The sequence below is a fragment of the Eleutherodactylus coqui genome, chromosome 1 (assembly GCF_035609145.1).
Source record: "Eleutherodactylus coqui strain aEleCoq1 chromosome 1, aEleCoq1.hap1, whole genome shotgun sequence".
Lineage (NCBI taxonomy): Eukaryota > Metazoa > Chordata > Amphibia > Anura > Eleutherodactylidae > Eleutherodactylus > Eleutherodactylus coqui.
In genome coordinates, this window is record NC_089837.1 from 403,255,236 (window position 1) to 403,268,054 (window position 12,819).

Here is a 12,819-nt window from a genome sequence, read left to right on the forward strand (position 1 = left end):
TCACTCATCAAAGGCTGTGACTTATTGGAAAGGGGTTTGGTTTCACGTGAAAAGGGGCATGGCCAAAAGTGCCAAAACTTTGGAACACACTAATAGAGGATGTAAATGTGGGGCAAGACATGCACTGAATTGGTCGACATGAGCCACTGTGATAAATTCGATGCATTTATTAGACTGTCTAATCTACATGTACACTGTCTATTAGACAGGATTAGTAAATGTTCCCAATTATGCTTAATGTTTTCTTCTCCTCATAAAGGGAAAATATTATTGATTGAAAAAAAGTAAATACCTGTGAATATATCACATTTTTCATATGATGAATAACTTTATAGATGACCTGCCTGCTCTTCTTTAATGTCTGTTTTAACTCCTTAAAGACCAGGCTATTTTGGTCCTAGAGGACCAGAGACTTTTTAGAGTTTATACCCATATGGTGGTTTTACTGCCCTATTTTTAATTCTTCATCTAGCAAAATAATTTTTGCTGAGTATTTTTTTCCCGTAACATATAGGGCAATTTTTATATATCTTTTTTTTTCACTGACTTTTGGTTTCTGTTTTTTTATTTTCCTGGGTGTAAAAAGCTAAAAAACAATGATTGTTTTTTTTTTTAATTTGTAGTTGTATTTTTTTAATTATTATATACATATATGCTAAAATAAAGAACGGGAATTCGTTCCTCATTTTGTTTCAGACGTATATAGTTTTGTATTACAGGGTGCATACGTGTCGGCAGTTAGTCATTATCTTTTTTTTCATGTATATATTTTTATTTTATTCTGTAATTTTTGTAACTATTTTTTTACTATCTATGACTGCCATGATGTCATATAAAACCTCTGGGGGGGGGGGGGGGTCATCCATATTGTGTTTTTTTTTTTTCTTTTTATTATTTCACACTTTTCTACTGTAGCTGGGAAATCCATAGGAGGCCCAGTTACAGGGGAACCACCCCCTGTAGTGACAGTAGTCACTGGCAGAGCTGATCAGGGTTTGCTGTAATAATGGAGCTCTGCTGTCACAGAAGAGCACCCCGCGGTCACGTGATCACCGGGTCGCATAGTGAAAGTCGGGCTTTCACTTTCACTTTTTAGTACATAGCGCTTCTCCTCCAGGTCCTCTGCTGTGTCTGACAGCTGAGGACCCGACTTGCTATTGCTTAATTGCAGAGACTTTAATCCCGCACCTTACTTCTGCTATCAGCAGATATTAAACCCATGGACTAAGCTCTGTATATTTACCGCGCTTGGTCTTTAAGGGGTTAATTAAAGAGGGCTGTCCAGCTTTGAACTATTGATGAGCTATTTTCTCTTGTGACCCTAGCTGATCAGCTGTTTGCCAGACCACCGTCAGTGGGAAGGGAGCCGGATGCACACTGCTCTGTACACTGCACATTGGCCTGGATTGTATTGCAGCTACTGTACCCATTGATTTCAGTCATCTGCAATAAAAACCCATTCCAGCATTATTTCATAGGGAGTTCAATATTTAATATAACAGACATGTTAGGGGAGCTAGCACATCCTCTTTATTGCACCGTAAGAAACTTCTTTAGTAGATGTATTATTTAGAGGACAATCACGGTACAGTTGTTCAAGTGCTTCCTCTGTTATTTATCACTTTTCATAATTAAGATTTTTATTGGGTTTTGAAAAAGAAACCTCATACAAAACCAGCAGTTGTAGTACACTTAAGAAAAAGAGAGTCTTAGGGAGACAGAGGGAAAAAAACACATAAAAGCGATAACCAAAAGGAAAATAATATAGGGGTTGCAGAAGCAGAGAATACAGTGTATGTGGTAAACATGAGCTTTTCCCATGCGAAAATCTACAGAGATTTGCAGCACTTAGGGTGGTTTCACATTTGCAGCAGGGATTCCAATTTCCTGCTTCGTTCAGGGAGCGTTAATGGAGAATCCCTGCAGCCGACCCTCGGCAGATGGACTCCATCTCAGCTGTTCAGCTACTTCCTTTCATCCAAGTCAAAAATTTAGTCATTAGAAATAATTATCCGGAATTATAACTACCAAAACAGTAACAAAAAAGAAGGGGAGAAGGAAAAGAAAAAAAAGAGGGAGAGGGTTATTGAGGACAAGACACGAGGTTTATATGTGGGGAGGGGGAATGGTTAGAGGTTGGGCACCTTCATATCTGCCTGGTCTATAGAGTTCTTCCAATCTCATGGTTTCACTTGAGCCGCTTCCCATTAAACAGTGGGTGTAGAGGAGGCACTAATAGGCTGACTCAGATCGCAGGGGGTAATCTGGGCAAGGGCCGTTCTTCCGGTACTTTAAACCGGCTCTGCGATGGAACCTCCACCCAGAGGTTCTGATGCAGATGTGAAACTGGCCTTACTTGCCTTGGGGAAAAAGGAGTCCAACCTTACCAAAAAAGTTTTATACAGCAGTATTAACAACTGGAGAGGTGGGTGATAGCTGCCAGGTGAGATCAGTCAGTCTGACAGGTGCTATATAAGTCTGGGTCTTGGAAGAGTAGGAAGAGTCTGCTGCTTCCCTTGTCAGGGCAGAACATTTTGGGCTGCCTGGATTAATTTGACAACCTGGAACCAGAATCGCCTTATCAAGGGACAACCCCACTACATTTGGGACTTGTGACTCCTCTCCTGCCAGCAGTATCAACAGCTATCAGGAAGTCTTGGGAACCAATATGAAAGGTATTCTTTATTTAAAATAGTATCTCATTTATAAAGTGTCTTGCGCTTTTGTGGCTATGAGCGATTTATGTGTGAAAGCAAAGCACTTTGTCCAGTTAGAGGGAACAAGGAATTTAAATTGTAAAATGCAAAAACTTGAACTTTCCTTGTATTATCTGGTTAATTGTATATTTTAATTTTTTTTAAACTTTTCTAGCCTGATCAAAGTGCAACCTCAAGAAGAGGGTCCTTTTCTAGATGTAATTGCTGTGGTTGATCCTCTCTCGCGAGAAGCTCAAAAGATGTCACACTTATTAATTGTAAGTGCAAAAAAACGTCTGTCACATTCAGAATGGGTATTGAAAACAATGTGATATTAGTTCTTTTAGTATTTTTAATGTTAGAAACCTTTCCAGCTGTTGCTCTACAGATCTGTCTAGGAACCCATCCAATAGGTTGTTTTAATACAACCAGTGCCTTACAGACAATTGTATGGGGAAGTCTCAGCAAACGTGTGACTGTAATCTGCACAATACAAGAGAAGTGTTACAAATAATACATTTCTGCAATGTAAATTTAGATTTTTCTAATATTAGATTTTACGATTTAGTTAGATTTGTTACATACACAGATTTCCCAACTTTTTGTTTGCTTTATAGAATGTATTATCTGAATGAAAAAACAGAAAATGAGCTATTGATTAAGTTTTTATGATATTTGTCATCACAGGCAGGAACACTTTGAAAGACAAGGGCTAACACTTCAGTTGGGTGAGAACCTGAACTTCAGGTGGTTTGCTGCGGCCGACTCAGAAGTTCATAAAAATCCAGAAAAGTAGTGTTGAATGCTAAGAGCAGTCTGGTGGTAGTGGGGGCTCAGTGGTTAGCACTGTTGCCTTGCAGAGTTCTATCTTCAAATCTGACCAAGGACAACATCTGCATTGTCATGGTAAAACTCCATGCTTCCTTGGTCAGATTTGAACCTATGATTCCAGCGCTGCAAAATAAAAGTGTTGACTAGTAAACCACCATGTTGCTTCTTCCTCCTTCTTTCTCTGGAGGAGGAGAACAATGAGAGTAGACACAGGGAGAACATACAAGCTCCATACAGGTGTAGTCTTTAGTTTTATATGAGCCTAGGACCCCAACACTTTCAAGGGCAACAGTGCTAATTGCTGAGCCACCATGCCTTAGTCAGATTTTAACCTAAGTCTCCAGTGCTACAAGGAAACAGTAAGAATTACACTGAAATCAGTTGGGTTGCCTAGAAGTAAGCGGAAGTTGCTCATACATGATTTACATGGTCCAATAGTCGCTTGTTTTTTAGTTCTGCTGAAAACCAAGCAACATTGACAAGTGAGCAATTTCCGGCTCAGTGCCCTGTGAGCTTCCATGTGTACATTAAGGGATTAAGGCCTCATGTCCACGGGCAAAATAATAATTAAAATCCGCAGCGGATCACTCGCACGCGGATCCGATTGTTGCTTTTACCAGCAAGCTTTCAGGTGATAATCGCCCCAAGTAAAGTACCCTTAACACAGTTAGGTCCTATAGAGCATGAGAAGTGTTTGCAATCACATTGTACACTTGCCAAGAGATGAGGCTTCTGAACAGAGGACCTTTCCCTCTATTATCTCAGAATTCCCTAATAGGTTGTATGAAAATGGGTTTTGGAAAAAGGTCCACCTTTTTAAATACAATAAGTTGCTTTTATAGCTTATAGTTCTCCATTCCATCTCAGCAGTGTGTATTCAGCACTAAATTATTTTTGAAGCTGCTGCTCCTACTTGGATCCATTTAAACAATGTTGTATTGCAAATGTACCTACACCTGTATAGTTGTTATTCTGGGACTGGATAATCTTAATGTGTCTTAATATGCTTTAATTCGTTTTCAGGTTCTTGGCCGTCTAATGAATATGAAATTGACAATGTTCATGAATTGCAAAGCAAAATTATCAGAAATGCCTTTGAAAAGGTAGTTTTAGAATTCTTAAATATCATTCGTTATACTGATAATGGGGCTGTCCAGCTTTAAACTATTGTTGCTCTTTCCTGAGAATAGGCCATCAATAGTAGATTGGGAGGGTTCTGACCCGGGACCTCCATCGATAAACTGTTAATCGGGCTGGTACTCTCATGCAGGAAGTAGACAGCTCCATTCCCACTCTAGTTGTCTGGCATGGTATTACAGGCAAAGTTCCCATTCACTTCAATGCATCGGGAATGGAGCTGTCTGCTTGCTGCACACATTGTTGCTGTGCACAGGCTCATAAGTCTGGCTAACAGCTGGGCACCCGCCAATCTACTATTGATAGCCTATATATAATATATTATAGGTCACTAGAGCAGAAAGACATATTTGCTTGTTCTTTATCATTGTTGATCAACTTATATTGCTTGGTATATTATGTATCCACTTCACAAAATGCCTTGAGATCTGTTCCACATATCATAAATTAACAGACAATCTACTAAAAATGACTTATACAAAGAAGTCTAGGCTCCTTTGTTTTGGAACTCAGTATGGCACCTATCCTGATGTAATTTTCTAAAACCTCTCCGACAAGTCACGACGATTGTTTTAGATGGATTTCCCTCTTAAAACTGAAGCAGTTACATGCAATTTCTTTATCTATTATTGAAGATATAACATAAAAATGACTGAAATTGTAAGGAAATTGGGAGTAAACAGCAAGCGGTAAAACACATGCAATAATTTACAGTGCAGCAATGCCTACAATACTGTGAAAAATAAATCTAGCGTTTAGAGTACTCATTGGGATGACTAGGAAGTTTACCTAAAAACAAGTCATTTCTAGTATATTTAAAAAAGCAAAAAATGTTTTCCAATATCTTGGTTCATCCTATGCTGAAGACATACTGTGCAGATTAGTTAAAGCCCAGAGCCTGATGATGAACTGCAAGGAGAATCTAATGGCAACATGCCCCTTCTGATTCTTCTCAGATGCAGTGTTGTTGTTGAGTTCTCGCTTAGGTTTAAATAACAGACCGCTCTCTGTCACACACATCTCCCAAAATTACCGCAATTTAACCCAGGCTAGTTGTAGATATTGCATGCCATTACCTGAATCTGTACAGGGCACACAGGATCTCCAAGGCAGGAGGAATATGTGTTATCAGAAGCGGAAAATAGTGGAGGTTTTGGGTTTGGGCCGAGGTTAGGTCAGCTGATCATATTTCCTTATTTTTAATATACACTAACGAGTTTATTTTTCTATTAGATCTTATGTTAAAGGGTTTTTACAACATTCACATTACATTACATAGCTTACCTATCACTGCCTCCAGATAGGAATTCTTAGTTTTGTTTGGGATCATCCACTCCTTGGTGGATCCTGCTAAGTCTTGGTTCACCTCAGTCTGTTAGGAGTTTACAGACTTTCTCAACATGACGCCATTTTTTCATTTAGATTGAATTCTAAATGCTTAAGAATTAAGCTGCATTTAGACACAAAGATGATTGCTCAAAAGATGGCTTTTGAGCAATCATTTTGCATAATCTACTAATTGGTACTAATACCTATTAGTACCAATTAGTAGTATGGGAGTAGACAGGAGCTGAATTTATTCAGAGGACAACCTGCTGCTCTCTGAATAAATTTTCTTTGTTCTGCCGGCGGGGCTGACAGCTAAGACAATGTAATCCGCTATTATCCGAGGTCCCTGGGCAGAGCACAGCATGCGGTCCGTCTTATCAGTTGTTCTGCTGAAGGACGAATTTCAAGCCGAACTGATATCCATCATTCGGCAGAAAACTGAAGGATGGGCACATTTACACGCAACGATTCGCTCAAAAAAAGTCTTTTACTCGAATTTTGAGCGATAACCGTTGTGTCTAAATGGGCCTTTAGTCTCAATACACAAAGTATTTTCTGATGGACATTGACTTGGGTATCTAGTAAGTTCTCCCAGGGATAAGCCCAGGAGTTGCATAAGTGCAAAGACGTCAAACGCACAGTTGCAGTCAGCAGCTGCAAAATGTAATGGTCTCCATTAGGGTGCATTTACATGGCAATTTTCCTGTGTGAGTTTTGTGTGTTTTGCGAGACCCACAAAACTTGTACGGGAAGAGAACCCATTATTTTCAAAAGGTCTACTTACATGAGCAAATTTTCTCCACACCGATTCTGCGGGAAAGAACAGTTACAGCATGTCCTATCTTTGGATGATATCACCAATTATTTTCAATGCACCTGCAAAAACCTGATATGCATGTGAATGGGATGCGATTTTTCTGTTTTTCACTAATGCGTGAAAAACGCGTAGAAAAATCATAGTTGGCAGCAGCGCGATATGATGTGTTTCTCTTTCAAAACCCATTGCAATCGCAGGGGAATCACAGGTTCATGAGCACAATATAGCTTTGGGTTTCTCAGAGCAATATCGCACACTCAGACTTGTGCAAAGTAGCATACCTGGGTGTTGATCCCCAGCTAAACGATAGTTTGTACTTCAGTGACCACTTTTAGAACTTAAATGCATAGGTGCACAGTGAAAAAGTATGAAATCAGACTTGAGAATAAGTGGAAGATACTAGTCTGAGCTAGAGCTGTGCGCCAGTCCAGGAACGGCATAAAAAGAAGCGAACAGAATGTTCCCTGTAGGCACAAGCTCCACTAATGTGGAGTCCAAGATATCTTTTTGTTCTTCACCCTTTATCCCCCTCGAAGGAGGTTTGTGCTTTATTGTTGAATACCCAGGCCACAGTCTGCAGGTTGGTCCGCAGCAGATGGTAGTGGACTTGGTCAGAGACATTGTGAAACTGCAGCCGGGTCAGTGACAGGCAGGCATGTCAAGAAATTGGTAGCAGAACAGAGTCAGAAGGTGAGGGGAAAAGTTGATAAACTTAGCAGGCAAACCACATCAAAACACAGTGAATCCACAGGAATATTCAAGAAAATGCCAGGAAATGCAACACTGGGGCGTGTAGCCAAAGATGGAAAGTCTGGAATAGGTTTTCTTTACAGGCATCTGGATGATGACTTCAGATGCTGCAGCCAGGTCTGTCTTGTGCCGGGAGCTGTGCTTGGCACAGTGTAGGTAATGGGCTTCGGCTCGGCAACATGTCATGTTGGTTCTGACACCAAAGTGGTTGCAGCCACTGGCAAGCCTAGCTATCACAGGAGGAACATAGTAGACAGAGGGAGTACAATATATAGGAATGGTAGATTTAAAAAAAAAAATGTTGCAAATGTGTTTATTTAGCCTTAACCCCTTGAGTGGCACGCCCGGAAATTTTCCGGGACGAGCTCCACTGCCCATAGCGATAAAGCCCGGAAGATTTCCGGGCTATGTATCACTATGGGAGCTGCAGAGCACAATGCCACAAGCTGTGACAGTGTGCTCTGCCTGCACAGACCCACAGAGAACAAAGCAAGGGCTTTGAAAAACCAGCAAAAGATATTGCCGGCATATCGGCAATGTCCTGCTTTGTTTACAGGTTGCCATAGAGACCATCGGCTTGTCAGAAGCAAGCTGATGGTCTCTGTGGCAGGGAGAGCTTGGTGCTTGGCTATCAGAGGACAGCTAGGTACCAGCTCTTACAGCAGAGATCAGAGAAAACCTCCGATCTCTGCTGTGTTAACCCTTTACATGCTGCAGTCTATGTGACTGCAGCATGTAAAGGGCTGTCACTGCAGCATGTAAAGGGCTGTCACCATCAGACCCCCGGAATGTAATCAGGGGGTCCTGATGGGCCCCTGTGGAAGTCCCCTAAAGGGACAAAAAAAAAAAAAAAAGTTTAAAAAAAAAAAAAAGTTTAAAAATTTATTTTAAAAAACATTATAAAAACACTTAGTCTCCCTTTACTTTGTAAAAAATCAATAATACAATCACACATGTGGTATCCATGCGTTGTAATGACCCAGAGAAGGAAGTTAATACATTATTTAACCCCTTCATGACATGGCCCCTTTTTTTCTTTTTTCCCCATTTCTTTTTTTCCTCCCTCCTGTTTAAAAAATCACAACATGTCCCGCAAAAAACAAGCCCTTATATGGCCATGTCAATGGAAAAATGAAAAAGTTATGGCTCTTGAGACGCAACTGCAAAATTAGTTGAAATTCAATGATTAGACCATTTTAAAAAACCTGCCCTGGTGGGCACGACAGGGTGGTAGGAAACCCGCCACTCAAGGGGTTAAATAAGTAAATTAGATCCAATCCTGATGACTGAAATGTTACACCTTTATACACAGGATAATTAATTCAAACAGTGAAAGCTGAATCGGCCAAGACCATTCACCCCGGAGGCAGTAAACACATAACAGCAGTGTTTAGGGATGTTATTGATGGCCCATAATTGCTAGAGAAGAGGTTACTCGGTAAAGGTTACAATTCATGTAGACCTGCAGGGAAACCTGATGTCTCTAGTAGTGCTTCCTGATCATCATTCTATTTATTTCTGCTACTAGCACATCTTTGAAAGTTGCAAACTGTCTTTTTAATATATTTTTCCTCTATTTGCAAGATTTCAACACATTGTATTTATATTGTCTTTCTAGTTTTTACCGTCTTGTGCTTGAACCAGAATTGACATTTTTAAGTAACAACAGCCTCTCTTCGGGTCCATCGGCTAAGTTCCTGGATATGCCAGAATCCCCTCTGCTAACTCTGAACATGAACACCCCAGAGAGTTGGCTTGTAGAAGTAGTGCACAGCTCATGCGATCTGGATAACATCCATCTACAAGACGTGAGTCACCCCAGTACACATTAGTGTCAGGCCTGGACATTGCAAATTACTACCCACTAGTGGAACTATTGTTGCTTGTAGGTTTTATTATTTGAAAATATACCTGCATGAGATCTTTCATGTGCCTTTAGTGGTAAATGTATGAAGAACATATGACCCATCAGTGAGTGTGTGGGATTTATAGTTTAATAGGGTTTGTATTGATGGTAAAAAAAAACTTCAGCAGAGAATCCTCAGATCTTTAACCCTTTCCAATTCACTGTCTGGTGCCTACAGACATTATGATTTAAGGCTGTACAGCTCTGATGTTGGAGGACATCCGTTGGAGTTCTCTTACTGTATATTGCCAGCCTCTCTGCTGTCTGAGACTATCCAACGTGTCACCTCATGCAGTACTGACTTTAGCCAGCAGATAGCGTCATTTTATAACAGCACAAAAAGAGTAAGCCCCCTAGGAAAATCAGGATACAAATTGGATTGGAAAGGGTTAATCTAATGTGTTACACTGTTCTGCAATGGACCCATGAAACCAGTGTCAGCATTAAGATCCATTGAATTAAGTAAAGATTAATACTGATTTGTAATACCTGCTTTGGATACTAAAATCCATTATGCCAGTGTGAACAGAGCCTTCCTTGCTTGTCTTTGGCTTCAGATCATATGGGTTGAAGCTATCTTGTTCCCTTGCTGATACTGGAATGAACATGGCCTGCCTGCACTTAGTGTGGAGATCTGAGTGCGCCACCAATACACTGCTATAGTCATTGCTCTAAAATACTCAAGCTGCTGTTTAGCAGATGTGACCCTTTGGTTCCAGGATAAAATTTTGTCCCAGGACTAGAAGTCGAGGAGGTATATTACCTGTAGTTCTTCTCAGCTGGCCCTCCAATCCACCGATTCGGAGTCCTGTTTTCAGTCACCCAAGAGCTCCGATGCAAACTTCAGACTGCCTACAGTACATTGGTACTGCTAGACTACCAATACACAACACCTGCTCTCTGATTGGCCAGCACTGATCACATGAGCAGTGCTCAGTGTGCATTCGATAGAATTGTGGCAGCCATCTTTGACGGTTAAAAACGCAACCCAGAATCTGTGGATCGGCAGTACGGCAGAGATTAACAACTACTGGTAATATAACCTGTCCCCTTTAGTCTTAGAACAGAATTTTGTCTGGAAACCAGAGGTCACTTTAATGCCTGTACAGTACTATGCTGTTCAAAAGTCTATAAAGAAGGTAAAAACATAAATGCATCATTTGAGGTTCAGCGTTTATTTCAATAAAAATAACACCTGGCAGGTCATTTAATAAACTTCATACATTCTTGTTCATTTTTATGCATATACCAGCTTTTTCAATTCAACAACAGGTTTGCGGCTGTGTATTCTTCGCTTTCCAGCTTTCATATAATGCCTATTGTAAATCCCCATGATTGTCGTAATTTTATTGTTCTTTTTTAATTTCTGCATAATGTTAATTACATTTTTACATTTTTTTTTACTTTAAAAAAAAAAAAAGAATCATTTTTTTTGCTCTCCCTTTAGCACCTTACAAAGGATTAGTCATAAAAAGGCACCTTGCGCTGGCTTATTAATGACCCTATTTATTTTAATCACATTGGTAGTTTTAATTTCCTCTTTATGCATTTTTTTGCAGGAGTCTAGTACATTTTATTCCTCCAGATGTCCGCCTGTCATTTGCTGTCTATGAACGGTAGTTTGCTGCTGACAAAGCCTATTGAAACAGAAATCTCAAATGTGACATCTGCAGGTTATCTACATTCAAAGCATATTTGCTATATCCGCCACACTGTTGCTTTACAGGAAGATCCTGAACTAGAGTTATTTTCTGCATAAAATGGTACAAAGAGACATTCAATAAATCTGGTGCAGACAAAAAGTTGAGTTGTTGTCATTAGCAACCAATCAGATTCTAGCACTCAGCTTCTTCTCTTTCTAGCCCGGGAACATATCTGACTGATTACTGTGTGCAGAACCTCATTCATTTTCAGAAATGAACCTTGGTGTATGTTTTGTAACTGGTTGGTAGGACAATTGACAGACTCCTTGTGTTTTCCAGGTAGAAGGGATTGTTACTGCAAACTATGAGTTGGAGTACATGTTACTGGAGGGACACTGTTTTGATGTGACAACAGGCCAACCACCTAGAGGTCTTCAGTTTACCCTGGGCATGAAGAATGATCCAATCATGGTAGACACTATAGTCATGGCTAACCTGGTGAGTGTTTGCCTGGTGGGACTTTCTGCAACATGATTGGTTTTAACTTATCAGTCTTATCAGACAATATTCTCATCTGGAAGCTTCGCTTCTAGTATTGTGGCACAAAGCGATGCATTAGAATACTAGACAGACACTATGCTACAATACTGGTTGCACATGAGCCAAGTATTAGGGCTTTCTTTTATTGTGAAGCTCCAATGCCCTGGTCTGCCCTTCGCATATTATGATAAATAGATTTACTTGCTGGTACCTTCTCTGCTTCTACTTCTCCTCATCCAACGTAAACTCGTGTCTGTTTAGAGATATAGAAATAGTTAGAATTGCTTACAGACCTTAAAATGTTTTGACTCATCTTTTGCAATTTACCCTAAACAAATCAGCAATAAATATGAAATAAATGTGAAAGCCCTCACTCACTGAATGACTCGCCACTAATTCTCTAACTTCCCGATGTCGTACAAATATGAAATTTGGCAGGAACATTCTTTAGTTCCCAAATAGGAAAAGTAAATGGGTCACAACTCTAAAATTCAATGCTAAGTGCAAAAGTATTGGTGCCCTTGTGCAGTTTAGCAAATCTATTTCTCGAACTTCCCGATGTCATGCAAACATGAAATTGGCACAACCATTCTTTAGGTCCTAAATAGGAAAAGTAAACATGTCACAATTCGAAAATTCATTGCTAAGTGCAAAAGTATTGGCGACCCTGTGCATTGTAACAAATCTATTTCTCTAACTACCCGATGTCATACAAGCATGAAATTGGCACGACTATTCTTAAGGTCCTAAATAGGAAAAGTAAAGGGGTCACAATTCGAAAATTCAATGCTAAGTGCAAAAGTATTGGTGCCCCTGCGTAATGTAGAAAATCTAATTCTCTAACTTCTCGATGTCATACAAACATGAAATTTGGCAGGAGCATTCTTTAGGTTTTAAATAGGAAAAGTAAAGGGGTCACAATTCAAAAATTCAATGCTAAGTGCAAAAGTATTGACGCCCCTGTGTAATGTAGCAAATCTAATTCTCTAACTTCCCAATATTGTACAAACCTGAAAGTGGCAGGAGGATTCTTTAGTCTTAAATAGGAAAAATAAAGGGGTCACAACTCGATTATTCAATGCTAATTGCAAAAGTGTTGGTACCCCTATGTAATGTAACTTTCTGGTGTCATACAAACATGAAATTTGGCAGGAGCATTCTTAAGGTCCC

General features: G+C 39.9%; 1 protein-coding gene across 2 annotated transcripts in view; it reads left to right on the forward strand.

Moving 5' to 3' along the window:
• The window catches only part of UGGT2 (UDP-glucose glycoprotein glucosyltransferase 2), a 268,510-nt gene that overhangs the window by 161,157 nt on the left and 94,534 nt on the right, over positions 1–12,819 (forward strand). For both annotated transcript variants that reach the window (XM_066580528.1, XM_066580538.1), the window contains exons 25-28: positions 2,872–2,974; positions 4,551–4,630; positions 9,179–9,368; positions 11,449–11,607. In XM_066580528.1, coding sequence (XP_066436625.1) covers positions 2,872–2,974; positions 4,551–4,630; positions 9,179–9,368; positions 11,449–11,607 — 532 coding nt within the window. The remainder of the gene's footprint in view (positions 1–2,871; positions 2,975–4,550; positions 4,631–9,178; positions 9,369–11,448; positions 11,608–12,819) is intronic.